The 25,718-nt window shown below is 43.2% G+C and overlaps 1 protein-coding gene across 4 annotated transcripts in view; it reads left to right on the top strand.

Moving 5' to 3' along the window:
• The first annotated feature begins 3,416 nt into the window (after positions 1-3,416).
• The window catches only part of HERPUD2 (HERPUD family member 2), a 71,511-nt gene continuing 49,209 nt past the window's right edge, over positions 3,417-25,718 (top strand). Inside the window, exons 1-4 of one of the 4 annotated variants that reach the window (XM_033930194.1) lie at positions 3,417-3,690; positions 6,198-6,593; positions 18,788-18,865; positions 19,985-20,089. In XM_033930194.1, the coding sequence (XP_033786085.1) occupies positions 6,447-6,593; positions 18,788-18,865; positions 19,985-20,089 (330 nt within the window). In that variant the 5' untranslated portion in view covers positions 3,417-3,690; positions 6,198-6,446. Of the gene's footprint in view, positions 3,691-4,171; positions 4,287-6,197; positions 6,594-18,787; positions 18,866-19,984; positions 20,090-25,718 lie in introns of those variants that run through there. The other 3 variants (XM_033930192.1, XM_033930191.1, XM_033930193.1) reach the window with 3 other exon arrangements.

Below are 25,718 nucleotides of genomic sequence, written 5' to 3'. Positions count from 1 at the left end.
CGTTGAAACCCATAGCTCAATGTGCGGTGGCGGCTAAAAGCAAATAGAATGTTAGGAATTATGAGGAAAGGATTGGAAAACAAAGATGAAAATGTTATAAAGCCCTTGGTATGGTCACACCTCGAATACTCTGTGCAATTCTGGTAACCGTATCTTAAAAGAGATATAGCAAATTAGAAAAGGTAAAGGAGAAGGGCAACAAAAATGAAAAAAGGTTTGGGACGAGTTTCCTATGAAGAAAGGATAGGGCTTTTCAGCTTGGAGAAGAGACAGCTCAGGGGTGATATGATAGAGGTCCATAAAATACTGAATGCAGTGGAAAGGGTAGATATGAATTGCTTGTTTACTCTTTCCAAAAATTCTAGGACTAGAGGGCATGCAATGAAGCTACTAAGTAGTAGATTTAAAACAAACCGGAGAAAATATTTATTCACACAATGTGTAATTAAACTCTGGAATTCATTGACGGAGAATATGGTGAAATCAGCAGAGTTTAAAAAAGGTTTGAATAATTTCCTAAAAGAGAAGTCCATAGGCCAATACAGTATTGAGATAGTCTGGGGAAATCCACTGCTTATTCCTAGGATAAGCAGCATAAAATCTGTTTTATTACTTATGATCTAGCTAGGTACTTGGGATCTGGGTTGGCCACTATTGGAAACAGGATACTGGACTTGATCAATCTTCGGTCTGTCCCAGTATGGAATTCTTATGTTCTTACCAGAATCTAAGGGCACATACAAGGCATGCCCCCAGCATTTACCACTCCGAGTTTGCACTTACTGCATGTTAAATTGTGTTAAATGTGCAGTAAATGTAAAAACTATCACATTCTCATTAAATCAGAGTAAAAGGGTGGGAATATAATATCTGTTTTGTGCTTTTTAAATAAGCCTTTGACAAATGAAGCTTGTGTTAAATAATATGCATTAACATGTTAATGGATGTGTGTGGTAATGTGACCAAGAGCAGACCCTGGATAAGGTTACTATATTTGTGGAAACAATTCATGCCTCCCGCAGTTGTTTACCTCTCTCCTCCTAGTGGCACTTCTGTTCATGAAACCGCAATCACTGGTTCCTGCACGCGACTCGCGGCTGACCTGGAAGCCTTCCCTCTGACGTGAGGGGACTGCCTGTATTCTCATTAATATTATTTAAGTTTCTCTGCCAATTTTACAGTATATCAGTATTTATACTGCTTGTAAATGTAATCCACACCTTCATTTACCATTACAATTTTTCTTTCGTCTGGCCTTAACCTTGTATGTATTTAGGTTTTGTTTGCTGTATTGTTTTAAAACTTCAATAAAATAGGTGCACAAAAAATAATGGTACGTGTAAGATGTTTATGAACAGAGCAGGTTGAGACCAAGCGGCCCTCGTTTTACAAGCTCTACAGGCTCCTTTTACAAAGCCGCGCTAGCGGTTTTAGCGCATGCACCGGATTAGTGCGGGCTAGCCAAAAATCTACTGCCTGCTCCAAAGGAGGCAGTAACGTGCGTGGCAATTTAACGCGCGTTAAGGCCCTAGTGTGGCTTTGTAAAAGGAACCCTAAATGTATTTTTACAAGTACTTAAACATTTGTCTTGCTGTAGAACTCTTCACGGTGCATCCTGGGATGAAATGGGAGGGGGAAAGAAAATCCAACGTAGTCTGCAGTAAACAACAGCAACCAGAAAACAACGAACAGACTGCAGATAATGTACAAGATGCAGGGGTTGTTTATTAGTAAATGCAGTAACATATACAACCTTATAGCCAACCAAGGGACCCGACACGGTCCATGTTTCGGATAACACGCCTTCCTCAGGGGTCCATGGTGGTTAAGGTATAAAGCAAACTGCATAAAAGATAACAAACACACGCCAATCACGATCAAATGGGGTCAAGCAAGTCTTACACATTAGGTGCCTGAGCCAATCAAAGCCCCTCCCAGGATCCACCAGGAAGAGTCGCCATTTTGTAGAGTGGGCAGGAAGAAGTGGGCATCCCTCCTGCTGTCATCTGAATAAGGTATGGGGGAGTTGGGGTGTGGGAGGGTTTGGTTGGCTGAGGCAGGAGAGAGTGGGCATCCCTCCTGCTGATTTTCATGGTGGGTTAGGGGTTTTTGTGTATGTGTGTAGGGGGAGGGGGTCCGAATGGCTTAGGCAGGAGGTAGTGGGCATTCCTCTTGCCAATCTTCATGATGGGGTGGGAGTGGGGGAGGAGGGGATCCGGGTGGCCGAGGCACGAGGGATTGGTTTTCCCTCCTGCCAATTATTTTTTATAAGTTCAGGGGCCATCATGACTTTTTTTGAAATGGGGACAGATACTGTGCATGCATAACATACGCACATTTGAGCTTATTAAAAAAAGTATTTCTGCTCTCAACAGCTATGTGGCAGTGGGGCTGCTTCGGGGCTTCCCCTGCGGCTCTGCGCATGTGTCCAGTTGCTTTTCCAACTACTGATCGTTTGAGATTATGGCGGACCTCCATTAAAGTAATTTGCATACAAAATTGTTTGAACATCAATTGCCATTTTCAGATCAGACGTTTACTGGCCCCACAGCGACCCACAGGATTTTAACAGCGATTTTAGAGCAGTGCTTCTCAACTAGGTCCTGAGAGTACCCCCTTGCCAGTCAGATTTTCAGGATATCCACATTAAATTTGCATAAAATTGATTTGCATACACTGCTTCCATTATATGCAAATGTCTTTCATATATATTCATTTTGGATATCTTGAAAACCTGACTGGCAAGTGCGTACTCCAGGACAGAGTTGAGAAACACAGTTTTAGAGCATCTGGATCTTAGTGACCAACTACTATTGATTAGAAATCCACTCAAGGTATTGGGGGTGGGTTGCCCCCTTAATCTCTGTGGTTTTTGGTCCCCAAAATGCTCTATTGGGAAAGTTAATAGGTCATTATAACAGCGTTCGAGCATAACCGGTTACGTTTCTAAGACTGCAAAAATAACCTGCTATGCCAGCTTTCTAAATGTGTATCTCCTATACATTTTTTTTTTAAAAAATGGTTGTTTATGCTGCACATACTTCCTGCAGAAATGTCCATGTCTCTGTATTTTAGAGCAGCTCCCCCCCTATATAAATACATCAGCTCCAGAATTACACTACCGGAGCGGGGCCTGCGGCTGCTTATTTTATGAAAAGAATGTAACAGTGACATTTTATCCTCTGCTATAAATCAAACCGGTTTGATGGCATGTTCACTCCGATTCCTCTCTCCACCACATTCATACATTCTCTTAGAGCAAAGCCCGCCCGCTTTAACATAGAATCTAGCCAGTCCGAACCCAAACCTCGGCGAAAGTTGACATCATCTCCCGCGAGTTCCACCCCGACAGCGGAGGGGCGTGGCTTGGCCTCCCATTCTGCGCATGCGCAGACAGAAACGGTCTTTCCTCGTTCTTCCCGGAAGACTTGTGTATTTCTTCATTGGTATTTGGGCCACGGCAGGGCTTGTTTGTACCGAGGGTGGCTGCAGATCACAGGGAAGGATTGTGACGCATTTCCGGTCTCCATCTTACTTTAAAAACAAATTTTTGTGGTGCTGGGGTATTAAAACAACATCTTTGGTTTCAGGTGAGCCTCACATAAGGGGCGGCGGGAGCCCCGGCGCAAGGGGTCAGGAGAACGGAGCGCCCGGGGCCGTGGAGAAAGGGGGAGGAAGAGAGCCTGAGCGGTGAGTTGCAGCGGCGAACTCAAAACATAAAGCCTGAAAAACAGTATTAATCACCTCTGTTATGGTGGCTAAAGGGCCCTTGAATGCACTTTACTTGGTATGAGAGTGAGCATGAGCAGCAATACTGTATATATATATATATATAGAGAGAGAGAGAGAGAGAGCTGGGATTAGATGGAGATGTCAAATGGATGTTGGTTATCTTAGTCTCTTTATTAGTACTGGGATTCTTATTTTATCCTTATTTATGTAAGGTTAAATATTGGAAGGTTTAGAAAATAAAGTAAAATAAAAAAAAAGAAAAGGTCTCTGAGTAGAGAAATAGTTTTATTTTTTCATTGTGAAAGGCGTAGGGGTAAAGATTGATTAAGCCTGTAGGGATTCTAAGAGCAGCTGTTCCCCGGAGGCATATGGTGAAGTAGGATTGCTTGTTGTTTCTTAGGGGAAGATTCTCAAAACTTAAACGTGCTTTTAACGTGCTCGCTAAACCAGTTTCGGCTGGGTTAGCGTGCATGTATTTTAGCGGCGGATTATCAAAACGGTTTCCCATGGTCTTTTCCGAGGTTCCAAGCAGTCTCCGATTCTGCCATGCAAATGTAAGTACAATGAAGTCATTAGTATTAAAATGAGCACTCCCAGCGATTCTCTCTCATTGCAGTGATTCTCTAACCTCGTTGTGCCATATTTGTGGCCAAAATCTGTTGACAGGTTGGAGCTGTTGGAGCCTTACTTTTTGATTGGTGCCTGAGCGCTGTTTGACGCTTGACAGGAAAATAAGGTTTGACAGTTCAGATGGCGGGAGGGAGTGGACATCCCCCCTGCTGTGGGGGTGGGGGGATAGTAGTGTGTGTGTGTGTGTGGGGGGGGATTGTGTGATGTGACGGAAGGGAGTGGATATCTCTCCTACTGTGGGAGGCGGGGGGGAGGGCATAGTGGTAGTAGTAGTAGTGTCAGGGGATTGTGTGACGCAGTGGAAGGGAGTGGGCATCTCTCCCTCTGCAAGGGGTGGGTGTTGGGAGGTTGTATGACGGTAGTAGAAGGGAGAGAGCATCCCTTCCACTTCCAGGGAGGAGTGTGTGTTAAGGGGTTGTGCGACGTGACAGGAGGGAGTGGACATCCCTCCCTCTGCCAGGGGTGGGATGTCCGGAGATTGTGCAAGCACGATGGGAGAGAGTGGGCATCTCTCCTGCCGATGTTCATTTTGGTATTTTTTTTTTCATTGGCCAATCAGGGACTTCCTTTGGCTCAGCCCTAAGGAAATCCCTGATTGGCTCAGGTGCCTTGGGCCACTCCCAAGGGAGGAACCTGAGGTGCCTGAGCCAATCAGGTCCTTAGGCCCCTCCTCATGCATCACATGATGCACCGGGGTGGGACCTAAGGCCCGCATTCGCATCGCAGCAGGGTGGAGGAGAAGGAGCAGGAGGACCTTGTGATTCCTCCTGCTCCCATCGCTGGAGGCCTATGGAGCAGGAGTGATTGAGCATCCCTCCTGCTCCCAACTTTAGAGGTAGGGGTAGTGGGGGGGGAGCGCCGATGGCAGGAGGGATCATCATCTCACCTGCCATTTGTGGGTTGCCCGGGGGGGGTGGGGGGCGTTTTTTTGACAGGTCTGCCTGTCTTTTATTCTTTTTTTTTTTATGGGGCAGATATTTTGCGTGTGTAACACATGCAAAATATCTGTGCCATGGAAAAATAAAATGAATCAAAAAAAGACAGGCAGAATTGTCAAAAAACCGTCAGACCTGTCAGTAACACAATTACCGAGGTCTGCAGAAGTCTGGTTTTAAGATAGTAAAACCTGATTCAAAATAGCCAAGCAGTTGTTAGTGAATCAATCGCTTGGCTATTTTGCATGGGGTTTTACTAATTTGCATGAGTTGGATCAGATCAGATAGGAGATTGATCAGGCAGCAGTTTAGTGAATCGGGTTGGGGCCGGGGAATGTTTGCAAAACCAGTAAAACTGGTTTTGCGATCGTTGTTACAGAATCGGTAAGTTTAGTGAATCTAGCCCAAAGTGCATAATTAGATGGTTAAGAAAGAGACATTTGATAGTGCAAGCAAAAAAGCTATATTCTTTAAGGAATATGTAATGTGATACTGTTTTGTGCAAGCACCTGCATTTATGGGAGAGGGGTTTTGGCATTTGTATGCTATTTGTTCATAGTTGTATTAAAAAGTAAACAAAAATCTAGAAAGGGCAAATGAGGTTGGGATTGAATAAAGGTTCTTTCTTATATCACTATAAAAATAGCACTGGTCAGATGACTCTAGATTTTGAACATGATTAGTGCTCAGGATTTTCTAGCATCAAGGCCACAAAACTAATTGGAGGATCAAAAAAATGTGAGCCCTCACATTTTTCTTAGATGTGCAAATTTAAAACAAGAATTAGAAAAGAAAAGCGACATGAATAATGCTTTTGGCATTCTTCTCACGCTTTTTTTTTTTTTTTCATTATTTTGCAAGCACATGTTTTTATTTGCTGTTTGTTTTTATTTTCTGCAGGCTGGCTCAAGGATTAGGAGTGATTAAAAACATCTACAAATGATTTTCAGGAGGTTTGTTTTGGTACTTTCAGAATGGATGAGGTTTTGCCATCTGGTCTTCACAATGAACGAATAAGTGATCTCTTGTGTTTTTAAACATCAAACTATACCTGGTTGCTCCAAGTGAGAGGTTAATAGGATCTTCTATCCTTCCTATAAGGGTTTGGTGTTTTTTTTTTTTTGTTTTTTTTTTGTTTTTTAAAGCAACATGGACCAAAATGTGATGGATAGTCCAGTAACTCTTGTTATTAAAGCTCCCAATCAAAAATATGATGACCAAACAATCAGCTGTTTTTTAGACTGGACTGTTGGAACTCTAAAACATCACCTGTCCAAAGTATATCCTAGTAAACCGGTAAGTAGTATCTTTTTTATGCTTACTGTAAATATATCTGAATGCTACATACAGCATTGTTGTAGATTGTGGAACACACATTCATTGCTTAGACCCAGTTTTATCGGTGTGAAAGTACTTCAACGTCAGAAGCTAAACTTAGAAGATGAAAAATCCTTGAGGACGTATAATGTTGAGTTTATTTTAATTTTTTTTTTGTTAATTTAAAATTTTGTAAGTATTTTCCTCCTGTTTTTGGCTTTGTGTTAATATGAATGCAAGTACTGACTAATCTTCTTTCTCAGGTTATAAAGAACAAACTATAAAGTTATTGTTACCTGACTTGACTTGGTTGGCAGTTGGAGTCTAGAGGTGAAAGTAGTTTTCTGGGTCAGAGGAGTCAGCTAGATGTTTACTAGGGTCTGTCTTTTTTTTTTTTTTTTTTTTTCTTCTTTTCTAAACAGGCATCTAGTTATCGGTTCTGCAAATCCCTGGTGAATAGATCATCCTCCAAGAGAGTTTCCTTCCAACCCACTACAGTCCTCTCTTCTTCTACAGGAAGGCAAATCTCTACTCATTCTCAATGCAATCTAGAAGGTTCCTTTGGATCAGCAGAACATGGGGTTTTATTCTCGATATTTCCTTGTTCTGAAGAAGATGGGAGGTCTTCGACTAATATTGGACCTCTGAGCTCTCAACAAATTTCTTGTCACAGAAGAGTTTCATATGTTGTCTCTAGTATCACTGTATCCCCTATTGGATCGCAACAATTGGTTATGCTCTCTGGATCTCAAGGAGGTTTACATCCCCATTCCCATTCACCCAGCCTCTCGCAAGTTTCTCAGATTTCGGGTGGAAAGTCATCATTACCAATACAAAGTTCTACCTTTTGGTCTCTCCTCATTTCACAGGGTTTTCACCAAGTGCCTGATGGTGATGGTGGCAGCAGCAGCCTTGCAGAAACATGGTTTTCAAGTCTTTCCCTATCTATAGACAATTGACTCATCAAGGATCCTTCATATCAGGGTGTTATAGCGACACAACAGACTATATTGTTCTTGCAACATTTGAGATTTGAAATCAACTTCCTCAAATCTCAACTGCAGCCTTCTCAGACTCTTCAGTTCATAGGAGCCCTCCTAGAAACTGGTCAACTCGGGGCATTTCTTTCTTAACAGCGTCAAGATGCTTTGATGCAACTTTGCTATCAAGTGACCCACTTTCACTCACTCTCAGCGAGGTGCATGATGGTTCTTGTAGGTCACATGGCATCTACAGTTCATGCCACTCCTTTTGCCAGACTTCACCTCATTGGTCGCTGGCTTCTCAGTGGTCTCAGGCTCTTGACCCGCTTTCTCAGCACATTACAGTAACATCTTCTCTACGACAATCTCTTCAGTGGTGGAAGCTCTCTTCCAGTCTTTGCAGAGGTTTGCTGTTTCAAATGCCTCCTCATTAGAAGGTTCTCATGAATCTGAGCTCACCTGGATGATTTCCAAACTCAAGGTCTTTGGTCTGTGTCGGATCATCACCATCACATAAATCTATTGGAACTCAGAGCAATTTTTAATGCTCTCAAGGCTTTCCAGCATCTTCAAAATCAGGTCATTCTCATCCGTACAGACTATGAAGTAACCATGTACCACGTGAACAAGCAGGAAAGAACAGGATCTCTTCTCCTCTGCAAAGAAGCTCAAAAAATTTGGAATTGAGTAATTATTCACAACATCTTTCTGAAGTCTGTCTACATTCAAGGAGAGCAAAATGCATTAGCGGACAAATTAAGTTGCATTCTTCAACCTCACGAATGGACCCTGAACTCAGCAGCTCTCCATCCTCCATCCTTTTTGCGTCTCCCCACAACAACAAGCTGCCCCAGTTGTGTTCCAGACAGTACACTTCATATCGCCTGGAGGCAGATGCTTTTCTCCTGGACTGGACGAACAAGTTCTTTAATGCGTTCCTTCCATTTTCTATTAATTCTCAAAATGCTTGTCAAACTCAAACAGGAATCTGCCACCATGATTCCAATTGCTCCTCGATGGCCCAGGCAACCATGGTTCTCCCTTCTACTACCAATTTTTCCATCTCTTCTTACACAGAGTCATGGTTCTCTTCTTCATTCAAATCTGCCATCTTTGTACCTGACAGCTTGGTATCTCTCGGGTTGACTTCACCTGACCTTTGGTTTTCACAATCTGTCAAACATATCTTGGATGCTTCCAGAAAACCAGCCACAAGAAAATGTTATACTCAAAAATGGACTCGGGTTTTCTGCTTGGTGCAATCTTAATCATCAGGAGCCACAATCCACCTCCTTATCTTCGGATCTGGATTATCTTCTCCATTTATCTCAGTCTGGTCTCAAATCCACTTCCATTAGAGTCCATCTTAGTGCAATTGTTGCTTTTCATCAACCATTGGATGGAAAACCTCTCACTGCTCATCCTGTGCTTTCCAAATTTATGAAAGGACTATTCGATATCAAACCACCTCCAGTGGTTTGGGATCTTAATGTTGTACTTGTTAAGCTGATGAAACCTCCATATGACCAATGTCTTCAGCTCATCTTAAATATCTTACTTGGAAAGTAGTTTTTCTCATTTCTCTGACTTCTGCTCGTAGAGTCAGTGCTTCCAGTGTATTTTTTCCCAAGTTTCATTCCCATTCTGGAGAAACAGCTCTTCACACTTTAGACTGCAAACAAGCCTTGGCCTACTATTTGCAGAGAACTAAACCACATAGATATTCTCCTCAACTTTTTATTTCCTTTGATCCTAACAAGTTGGGGTAGCCAGTTTCTAAAAGGACAATTTCCAATTGGTTGGCTGCTTGCATCTTGTTTTGCTAAGCTCAGACTGGGCTGCAACTGGAGGGTCATGTCACAGCCCATAAGATTTAAGCTATGGAAGCTTCAGTGGCTTTTCTCCATTCTACACCTATTGATAAGATTTACAAAGCTGCTACTTGGTTCTCGGTTCATACTTTCACCTCTCATTACTGTCTGGAATCCTATTCCAGACTCGATGAATATTTCATCCAAGCAGTAGTACAGAATTAATTTTCCCAATAGCTAACTTTCCCACCATCCTATTTCTGGTTAGCATGGAGGTCACCCACATGTGAGAATATGTGTTGCCTGCTTATCCTGGGATAAAGCACAGTTACTTACAGGTATTTATAGGTATTTCTCCTCCCATGGTTGGCTTCTTAGCTGGTTATCTGAACTGAGGAGCCGAATTCCCATATTACTACTACTTATCACTTATATAGAGCTGAAAGATGTACACAGTGCTGTACATTTTGACCTTTATAGACTGTCCATGCTTGGAAGAGCTTACAATCTAGCTTGGACAGACAGACATGACAAATAGGGTTGGGGATGCAGAACCCAAAGTGAAAGGAGTTAGGAGTTGAAAGTACTCTCAAAGAGGTGAGCTTTTAACTGGGCCTTTAACATTACCAGAGACGGCAGCTTGTTCCAAGCATGTGGCGCAGCAAGGCAGAAAGGACAAAGTCTGGAGTTGGCAGTTGAAGAGAAGGGCACAAATGGGGGGGGGGGGGGAAGGAATCATAGGGGGAGATAAGTGAAGAGAGATAGTGAGGGGCAGCTGAGTGAGTGCATTTGTAGGTCAGTAAGAGGAATTTCAATTGTAGTTTGAAACAGATGGGAAGCCAATGAAGTGACTTTAGGAGAGGGGTAACATGAGTATAGCAGCTCTCCCGGAATATGAGTTGTGCAGCCGAATTCTGGTCAGATTAGAGGGGAGCGAGATGGCTAAGCGGAAGGCCTGAGAGTAGCGAGTTGCAGTAATCTAAACGCAAAGTGATGAGAGCGTGGATAAGTGTTTTGGAGTGTGCTCAGAGAGGAAGGGTCTGATTTTGGTAATATTATAGAGAAAGAAGCAGCAGGTTTTAGTGATATGTTGTATCTGGGCGGTGAAGGAGCGAGAGGAGTCAAAGATGACCCCAAGATTGTGAACAGACAAAATAGGAAGGATTAGAGTGTTGTCCACAGAGACTGAGAATGAAGGAAGTGGAGAGTTGGGTTTAGGGGGGAAGATGAGCAACTCTATTTTAGCCATATTCAATTTTAGATGGCAGCAAGACATTCATGCAGCAGTGACGGACAGGCAGGCTGAGACTCTGGTCATTTATAGCAAGTCTTCCCAGTACTGGCCTTAGTACCGTATTTTCACGCATATAAAGCGCGCGTTATACACGATTTTACAAACCGAGCATAACCATGCGTGTTATATGCGTGAGCGCGTTTTACAATTTTTTTTTTACATTGCTGGTTCCCCCCCCTCCGCCCGACGTCCGATTCATCCCCCAGCCCTGAAAGCCTGATGCCCCACCCCGAAGGACCGCTGGCCCCCCCACCCTGAAGGACCGCTCGCACCCCCCCGATGTCCGATTCATCCCCCAGCCCCCCCCCGCACCGTTTGCGGTGGAGAAGCAGCCTACCGTGGGTTTGCGATGCCAGTGAGCCCTGCGCTGCTTCCTCTGCCACGGTCCCGCCCCTTCTCTGACGTCAGAGAAAGGGCGAGACCGCGGCAGAGGAAGCAGCGCAGGGCTCAGAGAAGGGGCGGGACCGCCGGCAGAAGAAGCAGCAGGGCTCACTGGCGTCGCAAACCCACGGTAGGCTGCTTCTCCACCGCAAACGGTGCAGGGAGGCTGGGAGATGAATCGGACGTCGGGGGTGGGGGGGTGCGAGCGGTCCTTCAGGGTGGGGGGGCCAGCGGTCCTTTGGGGTGGGGCATCAGGCTTTCAGGGTGGGGCGGGCCTTCAAAGGGGGGGACAAGACTTCAAGGGCAGGGCTGCGAGAGGAGAGTCGGGGCGGCAAGCAGCATGCGCGGTATATTCTGGGCGCGCTATACCAAAATTTTCTTACATAAAATTCCTTGTTCCTGTGCGCTATACCTGTGTGCGCGTTGTACACGTGTGCGCGTTATATGCTTGAAAATACGGTACTTCAATTTTTACCAATCATATTCTAATTAGAGAAGCTCTGTGTTCATCCCATGCTTTCTTGAATTTTGTCACCATTTTACTCTCCACAGTGTCCCTCAGGAGGGCATTCACCACCCTCTCCATGACAAAGAATTTCCAAACATTACTCCTAAGTCTACCACCCTACAACCTCAATTTGTGCCCTCTTACTAGTTTCCCTTCTCTAGAAAAGATTTGGTTCTATATTAATACCTTTCAAATATTTATTGTAAATAGTTTTTATTGATGACAACATAGCAGAATATACAAAAGATCAAACGCTTCCAATTTGAAAGAGACAAAAACAAGCAGTAAACGTTGAAGTTCAGATTATCAAATTTTCATAACAACAGTATCACCCCCACCCCCTTTCCCTTAACAGAACATTTTGATTGAAACAATTTATATTGATGACTGAACAAAGGAAACATACAGAACTGAAACTACAGCAAGTGATACTCTCCCACAACTCCTCCCACTGCACTCTCCCACCCTGTCCATACTTCTTTACCCATGTCCTGTGTGTGGTGTATAGAGTAGATTGCACATCTACTGAATGGTAATGGCTACTATTCAATGGGATAAAGCAGAGTCCCCGAGCTTATTTATAAAATAGCTTCATGTACGTGGGGGCAGCATTTGTATATATGGCCCCTAGAAAAGTGTTTGAAACGTTTAAAAGCGAGTCTTAAATCCTGAAATTCAAAAAGCAATAATTTATGCAAGCAATTGCTCCAGTGCCAGAAAGAAGAGGCTATGTCCTGTGTCCAATGTCAAAGAACACATTTTTTACTCAGTATCCAAGCCTTTAGTACCCAGAGTCTTGAGCCTTTTCCCCTAAGGTTTAATGCCACAACCTGACCCAGAAGTATGCCCCCCTGGATGCAAGCCAATGGACTGTTGCAATATACCCCCCCAAAATCCCAAAACCTCTCTCCAGAAGCCCACTATCCCAGGGCAGCTCCACAAAGCATGGATGAAAGAATTAGAGGCTGCCCAACACTGGCCAAAGACGTCCGAAGGAGTCTTGCCCATCAAAAAAAGAGGTTATGTTGTGAGATACATGCTCAATAAAAGTATACGAAATTGACATTCCCTCAACTCTGCGGAAACCACTTAAGTTGGAATAAGACGTAAAAGACATTGAAATTTGGCAGGAGTCAGCTCAGATCCATGGACCACCTGTCTAGGATCCTGGAGAGAGACCATGGGGGTAGGTTCTGTACTAATTTTTTATGCAGCCCTGAGATGATCAAGTGTTCCTTTTCTTCAGGAGTGAACAAATCTTCTAAACATTGAATGACTACCGCTGATGGAGAACATAGTGGTCTAGTTGCCGGTAAAGCAGAAATTTCCAGCTAGGAGGCCTCCTCCTCACCAAAGGAACTCAGAGGGCGCAACTTGCCCTCCAAGTTTCCAAGTTTAATAAAGTTTTGATTTTGAATGCAAAATCTTAATTCAATGCGATTTACAAGTACTAATAAAATTAGGAGAAAAAAAACATTACTCAAACAAGACAATTCACACACCTGTGGATCAGACAAACACAAAAAGGAAAAATAAAAAAAGGATTAAATACAATTTGTAAATCAAATCAAAAAAGGCAAGGTAATGAAACCAAAGGATGGGGGAAAGGTTACCCGCTCAATTTTCGCTTATCGACCTTACTATTACTCTTAACAAGTATCTTGGGGATATAAAATAAGCATATCTCAGTTAAAAGCATCCTTAAAAAGCCAGCTTTTCAGGAGACTTTTAAACTTGCCAAGTAATTTTTCTTCCCTTATATTAGTTGGGAGCGAATTCCAGATTTGGGGGGCTGTGACGGAAAAGATCGTGTCTCTCCTAAAATAGATGACTCTTAATGAGGGGACTAGAAGGAGTGATTTCTCTTCCGATCTTAAAGATTTTATAGGAGTACTAGCTGATGCCCCGGCGTTGCACGGGTATTTAATTATAGCAATAACACTGTAAATGGATTCAAATAAAGATACTTTATAGTGGTGAATGAAATTATTGTTTTACAGCTTAATAAAAAGTACAATATTCAAATTATAATGTGAAATATTTGACAAAATGAATACAATACAACTAACGCAAAACGTGATTATAAACAACATTTTTAGTTTCACCTCCAGGAGCAAGAACATATAAATTGTTGGGTGAACCCACCCTTAAGCAAGCAACATAGAGTTGTGGGCCGAGAGACCCCCAGAACATATCACCCCAGGTAGTGAGGGATCTGCATACCAAGTTTCGTTCAAATCGGTCAAGCCGTTTTTGAATTACTATGATAATGGCAGCTTTTTACATATTTTCCATTGACATGAATGGGTGATATATGATTTTCTGTTTGTAGCTCCGCCCACGTGTGCAGGTGGGCCGCGAGACCCCCAGAACATATCAGCCCAGGTAGTGAGGGACCTGCATACAAAGTTTCGTTCAAATCGGTCAAGCCGTTTTAGAATTACAATGAGAATGGCAGCTTTTTCCATTTTTTCCATTGACATGAATGGGTGAAATCTGATTTTCTGTTTGTAGCTCCGCCCACGTGTGCAGGTGGGCCGCGAGACCCCCCAGAACATATCACCCCAGGTAGTGAGGGATCTGCATACTAAGTTTCGTTAAAATCGGTCAAGCCGTTTTTGATTTACTGTGAGAATGGCAGCTGTTTACATTTTTTTGAACATATAAATTCTTGGGTGAAGAGACCCCCAGAACATATCACCCCAGGTAGTGAGGGATCTGCATACCAAGTTTCGTTCAAATTGGTCAAGCCGTTTTTGATTTACTGTGAGAATGGCAGCTGTTTACATTTTTTCCATTGACATGAATGGGTGAAATCTGATTTTCTGTTTGTAGCTCCGCCCACGTGTGCAGGTGGGCCGCGAGACCCCCAGAACATATCACCCCAGGTAGTGAGGGATCTGCATACCAAGTTTTGTTCAAATCGGTCAAGCCGTTTTTGAATTACTGTGAGAATGGCAGCTTTTTACTTTTTTTCCATTGACATGAATGGGTGAAATCTGATGTTCTGTTTGTAGCTCCGCCCACGTGTGCAGGTGGGCCGCGAGACCCCCAGAACATATCACCCCAGGTAGTGAGGGATCTGCATACCAAGTTTCGTTCAAATTGGTCAAGCCGTTTTTGCGTGATCGCGGCACATACACACACACACACACATACATACCTCCGATTTTATATATATAGATAAGGGATTAAGAGTCTTTCTAAAAATGCAAGAACTTTGTTCGTTAAAGTTTTGTGTGAAAGTAATGCTATTTTATATATGATTCTATGGTTAACAGGTAACCAATGCTTTTCCTTCAGCGGCCGGGTGAGCCCGGATTGAAGCAATCCTCTTGATCCCTATCTATGAAAGGTAGGATTTTCCATACCTGGTCTAAAGTCGTCATTGCTGTCAAAACAACCCCATTTTGCAAGGTCTTTCTACTCACCTCCTACCCACCCACTTGTTTGCAACAGCCCTGACTTTAGAATGGGTCTAGGAAGTGACCTAGACCTAGCCTGCAAAACGTAGAACAAATGGAATGGGGCACACCAAGCTTTCTTTATTGCCATAGGTGAAAAGTGATCTGTGGAATTGTACCAATTGCCTATATGTCGAAGAACACAAGCCATATTTTAAAGCTTAATATCGAGTATCCCCAGACCTCCCTGTTTCTAGTTTCCCAGCAGTAGAAGAAAACATAATTTAGCTTCCTCCCCTCTCCCCCTGAAAAAGTGTGCCAGCATCTGATGTAATGATTTAATGTCCTTGGATGTCAGACGCAAAGGGAGAGTGCAAACAATAAAGCCATTTAGGGAAAAGAACCATGGCTTACAAATTGAATTGACCCATAAGAGATAAAGGAAGAATTGAACATTGCTGAAATCGGGTTTGTGTGAACGTCAACAGAGGAGGCATATTAAGGTCATATAAGGATGCTGAATCAACACCCAAGTAAATACCCAAGTATTTAAATGAACAGTGTGCTTTTCGCAAAGGGCAGTGAAAAGGCCAACTTAGGACGCCAGTTAGGTAAATTCTCCAAGTATTCAGATTTCGCAAGGTTTAACTGAAAGCCCGAAAAATCTCTGAACTCAGCAAAGGTTTCCAATAAGGTCAGCAAAGAGCGCTCATGGTTAACGATATGGACTAGAATGTCATCTGCAAAGGTCAAAAGCTTAAAAAGTTCAGATGCTATCCCTATCCCCTCTGTCTCCGGGTTCAATTGAATGTTTCTCAGCAATGAGTCCAAGACCAAAACAAAGAGAAGAGGAGATAGAGGTCACACCTGTCTTGTTCCCCTACATACTGCAAATGAATCAAATAGGCAATCATTCACCAAGAGTTTTGCGGTGGGACACTGATGTAATGCTCGAATCTCTGCCAGAAACGCTTCCCAAACCTGTATGGCCGAAATACCACAAACAGAAACTCCCAGCGGACTCTATCAAAGGCCTTTTCGGCATCGAAACTGATTAATAAAAACGGCAGGGAATCGCCCCATACCTTTTCCAAGGATGATAGTATTTGTATCAGATTCTTCGATACCGATCAATCATGAACAAATCCCACTTGGAGAGTTGCCAGGAGGTCCGACAATACGTTTGCCATTCTATTCGCCAGAATCTTTGCGAAAAGTTTAGCCTCAAAAGAAATCAAAGAAATAGGTATGTATGAGTCTAAAGATTGGGGATCCTTTGGTTTCAAGAGCACTATAATTAGGGCTTCTTTCAGAGATGTGTGCAGCTCCTCCTCCTTTCTATAACAATTGAATACCGTTGCAAGACAACTAGAGACATGCGATTGGAGGATCTTATGAAATTCATCCACAAGACCATCTTCACCCAGTGCCTTCCTCAAAGTGCTTATCCCTTTATGATGGTAAATTTCTTCCTCCTGAATGGGCAGATTTAAAACATGCTTGCTGAGCTTCCGTTAATGAAGGATGTGCAACATTGTCTATGTATGTAGAGCTATCAAGGCCCGTTCTCTCTGGCTCTCTATAAGTTGGTGAAGAATGTCTGAAATGTTTGTGTGATACTTGTGTCAGTGTGTACTAGCAACCCTTGTCTGTTAACGAACATGCAAAACTCTTCTGGGACCCTGCTCCTTCACTACCATTTTAGCTAGGAAGGCTTCTGACTTATTGGCGTGTTTATATAGCTGTGATTTTATAATATTGAGTGGATCTCTTAGTCCTGTCGTGCAAAAGCTGATTAAGTGTGGTTTGGGATGTCAACCATGTTGCCTGGTGTGTATCTGATTGTGTGGCGCATATTATGCTCTTCGAAAATTGTCACATTTGAATAATATTCTCTCAAATTGGGATTTTCAGCAAGTTTTACAAATGATGGGTTTGTCAAAACTTGATTATTGTAATGGCATTTATCTGGGTTTGCTGGCTGATCGGATCAAAGCTTTTCAAATTATTCAGAACTCAGCAGCTCGGGTTTTGTTGGGTATGTCCCGATATGAACATATTTCTCAGATTTTGAAAAAATTACATTGGTTACTTATACATTTTCAGACACAATTAAAAATTTTGACACTTGTCCAGCAGGGTATTTACTATACCCTGCCACATTATTTGGCTAAATCTCTGACAGTGCATAAACCCTAAGAGAGCTCTGAGATCTGAAAACCGTTTGTTGCTTGATACCAGCAAAAGGTATACAGTAAAATATGTAAGTACTAAAATTTATGCTTTTCTACTGCTGGGCCTAATGCCCTTTCTGGCATTTTGAGATTCTATGGGAATTTATTACAGTTTAGAAAATTATTGAAGACCCATTTTTTGGCCAAGCTTATCTTGGTATGAAGAGATTAGATTTATTTTGGCTGATACCTTGATGCCTTGTAAAGCCTTAATGAGAATGTTCTTTTCATTCACCTTCCACAGTTTTTATTGTTTTTGTTTCATAATTGCAATTGCTATTATGTATTTTTATTGTGTATGTTTATTGTGAGCCACTTTGATTTAATGTGGTATATAAATGTTTTAAATAAATAAATAGCATTGCGTGTCCTGCTTAACCTGTCTTTCCCATCTCTTTATTTCTGCCTCATTCATCCATTTCTTGTGGAGCCGTAGGATATTATTTCCCCTCGGAGCTCTGCCTTAGCATCCTCCCAGAAAAGGACAAGTCCCTGTTATTGTCCATGTATTCCCGCCATTTTTTTGAAGAAAATCATGGAGCTTGGTGTCGTAATAAAGTGTTTTAGGAAACCTCCAGGTCCTTGACGACTGATATCTTCCCGTTGCATGTAGTTCCAACCATACAGAAGCATGGTCTGAAATATAAGAAGGACAAATCTCCGCTGCTAGGAGACAGAAAGAAAGTGATTCCGATATCAACAGATAATCTGTACGTGACAGTGTACCATGTACTTGGGAGACATGTGTGTAATCCCTAACATCTGGATGAAGGCATCTCCAGGAGCTCCAGGGTGGCGCATATCTGTAACAAGATCTTTATCAGTTTGCTGTGATTTAGTCAGAGCTCTGTAGGCAACACCCACATGGATAAAAATTCCATCTTCTCTTTTCAGTGATCCATTTTGCTTCTTCCTTTCCCCGGATCTCCTGCATTTCAGAAGCTTGGTTATTGGTCTTTATAGAGAGAGCTACTCCTCCACCTTTTCGACCATCTTTGTCCTTCCTAAAAAGATTATAGTCCAGTATGTTTGTATAAACAAACATCTTCTAGATTAATATTTTGAAGTGAAAATACATGTGTAACTTTTTGTTTGTTTTGAAAACAAGAGTTCTTGGAGTAAAAATCTGCTGTAGGTAGTTATAAAAGTATCCTTTTTAAAGCAGGAGTGCTCAAACCAGTCCTTGGGATTCACCTAGCCAGTTGGATTTTCAGGCTACCCACGATGGAATATGCATTGTCTTCATTATATGTAAATTTCTCATGCATATTCATTGTGGGTAGTCTGAAAACCTGACTGGCTGGGTATGTTCTGAAGACTGGGTTGGGAACCTCTGCTTAAACCAAAACATTGTTCTTCACTTGTCAAATTTTATGCATGCTAATAAAATTAAGGAAGGGATCACATGTCTACCTAAGGCCCAGTTGCATAAAATGGGCACCACAGCATGTAATTCACAGTAGCTGTTTGTATGTAATCCCTAGATATGTTTGCTCAGACTGGTATTGATTGTGTGTGTTGTTTCTACAAATTCTTTAATTTTTCCCCTTTTTCTCAGTCTATGAAGGATCAAAGACTTGTGTATTCTGGCAAACTACTACTTGATCATCTACAGTTGAAAGATATTCTCAGAAAAGTAAGCTTCATATAAATTCATTGTTTATATTTTAGGACCAAATTCAAATATTAACTTCATTACTGGGGAAAATATGGCATAAGGATTGGCAGTATTGTGTGCACTGAAGATTTAAATGTGAGTGGTGGGCCTCAAGGTACTCTTTTCAGATTTAATAATACCACCTTTCAACAAATCAAGATGGGGTACAAACTAATAATAATAAAAAACCCACCAGGATTCAGAAAATAATTCCAAATATAAAAGGAAAGGAGACAAAATATGGAGACGAGAGAGGCAAGCAGCAGACAAGTGTGCATCTTGAGGTACCTTCCCAGAAATTTAGGGTAGGAAGCTTCCAATTGCAGTTGGACTATTTGTGACAAACGTTTGAATGAAATAACTTTTGAAGAATTGATCTAATCATAGGGATAGGAACAGATACCATCATAGAAGATTACTTTCTGTATAGAAGACTATGCTAAAAATATACAAACAATGAAGGAATAGCATCTCTTTTTCCTCACTAGTTGTACAAGTTTTCTCCTGCTTTTCCACTGGTAAGGGTAGTTAAGCTTGATTTATAATCCAGTGATAGTGCTACATGCAGAAGACCTGAATTTGGTGTCACATCTGAATTCTGGTTTTTGAGCAGGCAAGAGTGCCTGAGGAGGTGTTCGTTCAGCTTTCAAGACTATGGGCTCCTTTTACAAAGGTGCGCTAGCGTTTTTAGCACACGCACGAGATTATTGCGCATTATAGTGTGTGCTAGCCGAAAAATTACCGCCTGCTTAAAAGGATGTGGTAGCGACTAGCACGCGCTAAGAGCATGCTAAAACCGCTAGTGCACCTTTGTAAAAGGAGCCCTAAGACTTGCCAGTTCTTACTGGATTCCTGAGAGAACTGTGTGGTATGGCTCCTGGATGGGAACCTATGGTTATTGGGTGGGAATGAAAATTGGATAAGGAAAAAATCATAGGAGGTATAGTCCATGAGGGAGTTTTCAGCTGAGCTGTCAGCTTATCCATTTAGGAACATCAATTAAAGAGCAAGCCTTGGATGGGAGAAAAAGTGCATCTTTAAAGACTTTTTATTTGTAAGTTTCTCTAATATATATTTTCTTTTGGTGTTGAATTTTAGCAAGATGAGTATCACATGGTTCATTTAGTGTGTGCCTCTCGAACGCCTCCTGGATCTCCAAAACCAAGCACCAGTAAAGAGAACGCTGGAACCAACAGCAGCTCTGTAAGTTACTTTGTGTGAGAGCGTGATCTCAGCTTTTTTGTTTGTATCCCCTGTTTACCTGTTGTCAACAGTATTTTTGTTCAATTACTGTTAATTTGTGATCACCTCTGGGGGAAAAAGGTGACTAAAGTAGTAGATTCAAAATGTTGAGAGTGAGCAATTTTCATATCATGGGGTCCACAAACAGTCTTTAAAAGTTGTTTGAACTTCTGTGACTTTTTTTCCCCCCCCATACAAGGATGGGGTTTGGATTGCTATATTACAGATTGTTCGCTCTAACAACCCCCTCCCCCTTTTTTCAAAAACACGGAAGAGGTTTTTATCACTGACTGGCGCACTGAATGCTCTGCGCTAAAAACCTCTTCCGCGCTTTTGTCAAAGGGAAGGTAAATTCATTCTTTCTCCCCTTCTTCCTAGTGAAAGAGGCGTGGTGCTGAAAGATGCATAAGACCTTAGGATTCATTTTGTGCTGAAACGGCTGTTTGATTCAGTGGCCTCTAGTTTGAAAGCAGCCGTAATTTTGTCACTAGAGCCTGTCACTCCAGACTCTGCAATGATCCTGACACTAGAGAATAACATGGAAAAAAAATTTGTCCCCATCCCCACTAGCTCGATCCTCGCCCTGTCCCCACAAACCATCTCCCTTCTGTGTTCCTATTTTTCCCATTTTGAATATCAAGTTTAAGTTTCAAGTTTATTTTATAAAATTTTTACCGCTCAATCTGGCTTCTGAGCAGTGTACAATAAAAATACATTTTTCGTCATTATAAAATATATTTTTCATCATATAAAATGGGGTAAATATTTAATAAAATGAACATGCCCTCCCTGTGTCCACATACCATTCCTATGTATCTCCCCTTTATGTCTCTGCCCCTATGCCCACATGCACATAATTTCCCATCTGTTTCTGTTACCTTCCTGTGTCCAGATTTCCCCTCTCTTCCTCTTCCACACCAATGCGTCTCTCTCCTCTCCAACCCCATCTAGCTTCATATTTGTCTCCCTCTTGCTTCATCCCCTTGGCCCAGCATATCTTTCACTTTCACTCCCTCCTTCCTACTGTGAGGGAACACACGCGGTCACGGATTGCACGATCCAGCAGCCCCCCTCCCTCTCTCTTTTGAAATCAGATTGCAAATTCAAGGCGCTACAGCGGTTTAACCCACTCTGGACAATAGGAATGCCATTACCTTTTTAAAGGCGATTTTTACTACGATCTGGCAGTTTTGGGTTTTATTTCTTTGCCTTGGAGCTCCCTCCCTTCCCCTCACCTTATGTGGCAAATTTAATCTTTCTTCTCCCAGCAGCACACTTTCAACAAGTGCACGCGGCTGCTTGAGTTGAATCTTCTCCTCTGACGCAACTTCCTGTTTCTGGTTGCATCAGAGGAGAAGATTCAACTCAAGCAGCCGCGTGCATGGCTTGTTGAAAGCGTGCCGCTGGGAGAAGAAAAATTAAATTCACCAAATAAGGTGGGAAGGGAGGGAGGTGGCGGGACTCAGTGATCAGGCGGGAGGGGGCTGCTGGACCGCATGATCCGTGACTGTGCGCATTCCCTTACCTCACTGTGGAGACAAGACCATTCACCACTCCACGGGGTGGTGAATGGCCTTGTCCCTGTCCCCGCAACGACCAGTATTTTTTCTCTTCCCGTTTCAGCGGGTTACCCGTGGGTAACAGCCACTGTGTCATTATCTACCTGACACCATAGTTTTTCAAGATCTTTTCTTTTTGGTTTCTGGAGTGGAGGTTTCTGGAGTGGACTGTGTGGATGATGCATTGTATGATCTGTTCAGAGTGGTGAGCAAGCTGTCGTACTCTTATCTCCATGCGCTGCTTGTTATAGATAAGGCAGTGGGGGTCTGGAGAATCTTATGGCTAGCTTGCAGAACCGTAAACCTAAGTCCTTGGCAGATAGCAGACATTCTACTTTTCTTTTCTCCAGACAATATCAGTACTCTGGAAGTTCCTCGTATCAGAGATCTTATCAGTCAGTCAAATAAATCATGGTTTGGTGGAGCTTGGCATCTGCAATTTTCAGGAGTTTAGACTAGATGGGCCATTTGGCCTTTATCTGCCATCATGTTTCTATGCTCTGCTTCCACCCCGAAGAAGCAGTTATGACATCAGGTCCTTGGCTGGACCTCTGTAGATTGGAGAGAGGCTCTTGGCATTCCTGAAAGAGTGGAGGACCATCACCTCAGATCGCTGGGTGCTGGACATTTTGTGGGATGGTTACAAACTCGAAGTTTATCGATCTCTTCCAGAATTTTTCCTAGACTCTGCGGTAGGAAGACCAGACAAAGCGGCCAAGGTAAATGCCACTGTCCAGAGATTACTGGACATAGCAGCCATAGAGCCTGTCCCAGAGTTCGACTCAGGCTCTGGCAGATATTTGATAACATGGAATGTTGTTACTATTTGGGTTTTTGCCAAGTACTAGTTACCTGGTTTGGCTACCCTGAAAACGGACTACTGGGGTCATTAGCATGGAATATTGCTGCTATTTTGGGTTTTTGCCAGATACTAGTGACCTGGATTGGTTACCCTGAAGGACTACTGGGGTTGTTAGCATGGAATGTTGCTGCTATTTTGGGTTTTTGCCAGATACTAGTGACCTGGATTGGCCACCCTGAAGACAGACTACTGGGCTAGATGGGCCATTTGTCTGACCCAGTAAGGCTATTTTTATGTTTTTATCATGCCAAAGAGAGGCTCCAAGGACTGGAGGCCAATCCTGGATCTCAAAGCGGTCAATGCAGCTCTCAGAGTTCCTCATTTTATGATGTAAACAGTGCAGTCTGTGATTGCCTTGGTAGCATCAGGGGAATTTCTGACCTCTCTGGATTTGACAAAGGCCTGCCTTTATATTCTCATTTTTTCAGAGCAAAGGAAATACCTGAGGTTCCACATATTGCAACAACATTTCCATTTTGCAGCCTTGCACTTCAGGTTGGTGACAAATCCGTGGACCTTTACCAAGGTGATGGTGGTGGTGACAGCCCACCTGCAAAACCTCGGAATCCAAGTCCATCCATATCTGGACAAATGGCTCATCAGAGCCCAGTCAGAATCCGAGGGGCGCCAGGTCATCCAGATGCTTCAGAGCCTAGGTTGGGTGTTCAACTTTCGGAAGAGTCAGCTCATTCCAACGCAGGACCTGGAATACCTGGGGGTCTGCTTTGCCATGGGATGAACAAAGTGTTTCTTCCTGAGTCGCGCCAGGAGAAGCTTTATCAGCTGATAATGTGCCTTTTTAACACTCGAGCCTCAACAGCCTGGCAATACCTGCAGTTCCTGGGATCAGTGGTTGCAATTATAGATGTAGTTCCCTGGGCGAGGACTCGCTTGTGCTCACTACAAGATGTGCTTATCTTCCATTGGAGTCTGCAGAGGGGACCCACTGCAAATGTGGCTCCTGTGGATGATGGAGGCTCAGCACACTCTAGTCTGGTGGTTGAATCCTTTCTCTTTTTGTCCAAGGGGTTTCCCCTCCAGGTTTCCAATTGAGTGTTCCTGATAACGGACGCCAGTCTTTACAGTTGGGGTTTGCTTTGCTCGGACAGTCCGGTACAGGGATGTTGGTCCCCTTCTTAGAGAAAATGGTTGATTGCCTGGAGCTTTGGACAATCCAGCTGGTTCTCCTACACTTTTGAGTACTTGCTCCAGAACCAGGCCGTTCAAGTCTTCTTGGACAATGCCACAGTGGTGGCCTAGGTCAATCGACAAGGGGGCACTAGGAGCAGCAGGAGGCTAAAATGCTCTTTTACTGGGTGGAGCAGCATCTTCTGGCGCTTTCTGCTGCGCATGTAGCTGGAGTGGACAATGAACAGGCAAATTTTCTCAGCCATCAGATTCTGGATCCAGAGGAATGGTCTCTGTCCCATATTTGTCCAATATTTGACCTGATGGTGTCTGCATCCAACAAGAAGGCAGCTTGGTTATTCAGCCACCGCCACGAGCCAGGAAGCGAAGGATTGGACGCTATGGTACAGCCATGGCCGCAGAAGGACCTCTCTGTCTTTCCTATGATAGGCAGGCTTCTGTGAAGGATTCTCATAGCCAGATTCTAAAGATGCACTGGGGTCAGGTGATTCTTGTGGCATCTGATTGGCCGAGGTGTCTTTGGTATGCCGACCTAGCTCATTTGGAGCTACATCAGGGGCTCAAACATCCCTGCCACTCATGCCTGCTCCTGCAGGGTTCCATAGCCCTGCAGGATATGGACTGCTTTGGTTTTACAGTCTGGCGCTTGAGCTCACAGATTTAGTGTGCAGCAGCTATTTGACAGGAGTGATTGCTATCATCTTGTGCAGCAAGAAGAAATCAACGGTGGCAGCGTATGCGAAGGCTTGGAGGTGTTTCCAGTCTTTATGCGCTTGGAAATATGCAGATCTGAGCTCAACGTTGGTCCCAACTATTCTTGCCTTTCTTCAGGCAGGCCTAGAGAAGGATCTCTGAGAGTTCAGATTGCCGGACTTTCTTGCCTTGGTCCCAAGTCCCTGAGGGGCTCTCTAGCTACTCATCTGGATGTGGTCCGGTTGCTGAAGGGCGTGTTGCGGCTTTGCCCGTCGTTGCGTCAACCGTGTCTGACTTGGAATCTCAACTTGAATCTGAGGTCACTTCCTAGTCTGCCCTATGAGCCATTGGACTGGGCTTCTTTGATAGATCTCAACATCAAGATGGTCTTCCTGGTGGCCATTATGTTGGCCCACATAATTCCTGAGTTTCAGGCCTTGTCCTGCAAAGATCCTTTTCTTCAGATTATGGATTCCAGTGTGATCCTCCTTTCTCCTGAAGGTGGTTTCTCATTTCCACATCAACCAGTAGGTGCGGTTACCAGCCTTTGTGCTCTCAGGTTCCAGTAAATGATAGGATATTGAAATTGCTGAATGTGCACAGGCTTCTGCTTTGGTACTTAAAAGGTCATGAATGAGTTTCATCTTTTAGATCATCTGTTCGTGCTGGTTGGTCCTGCCCGCAGAGGCAGGCCAGCTTCGAAAGCCTCCCATTTCCAGATGGATCCGCATGGCTATTTCTTCTGGTTATATTGGAGCCGGAAATCAGCCTCCTCTTTTGGTAAAGGCTCACTTCACTCGGGGTGTTGCCTCCTCATGGGCAGAATCTTCGGCATTTTCCCCTGAAGAGATTTTCAGGGCAGCCACTTGATTCTCCTTGCATACTTTTACAAAGTTTTACAGGATAGATGTGGCCAAGCAGGATTCTGCTTTTAAAGATCTCCAGTCCCACTCTGATTTTGAGGAACTGCTCTGTTAATCCCACTTGTCTAGGAATATAGTGGGATTGTACAAGAATGAAAGATTAGTTTCTTACCTTTGCTAATCTTCTTTCTTGTAAATCCACACTCTATTCCTGGAACCCGCTTTGGGAGTTTCTGATTTGCTGATTGTCTGCTTCCATAAGTACTGGTCAGTTGGACTTCTGATTCTTTGACCAGCCTTTCCAAGATTGATATCTGACCATGTTTTGCACTTTGCCCTATGGGTCTCTAGCTAAGGCACCCCACAATGTTGGTGCAGGCTGCGTCTCCTCATTTCAATTTTAAGTTTTTTGATGTTTACAAACCTGTTTTGATTGTTTGATTGTTATACAGTTTCATAATATG

This window comes from Geotrypetes seraphini, chromosome 2 (assembly GCF_902459505.1).
Source record: "Geotrypetes seraphini chromosome 2, aGeoSer1.1, whole genome shotgun sequence".
Taxonomy (NCBI): Eukaryota; Metazoa; Chordata; class Amphibia; order Gymnophiona; family Dermophiidae; genus Geotrypetes; species Geotrypetes seraphini.
Note: the sequence above shows the minus strand (reverse complement) of the source record. Positions and strands in the feature narration are given on the sequence as shown.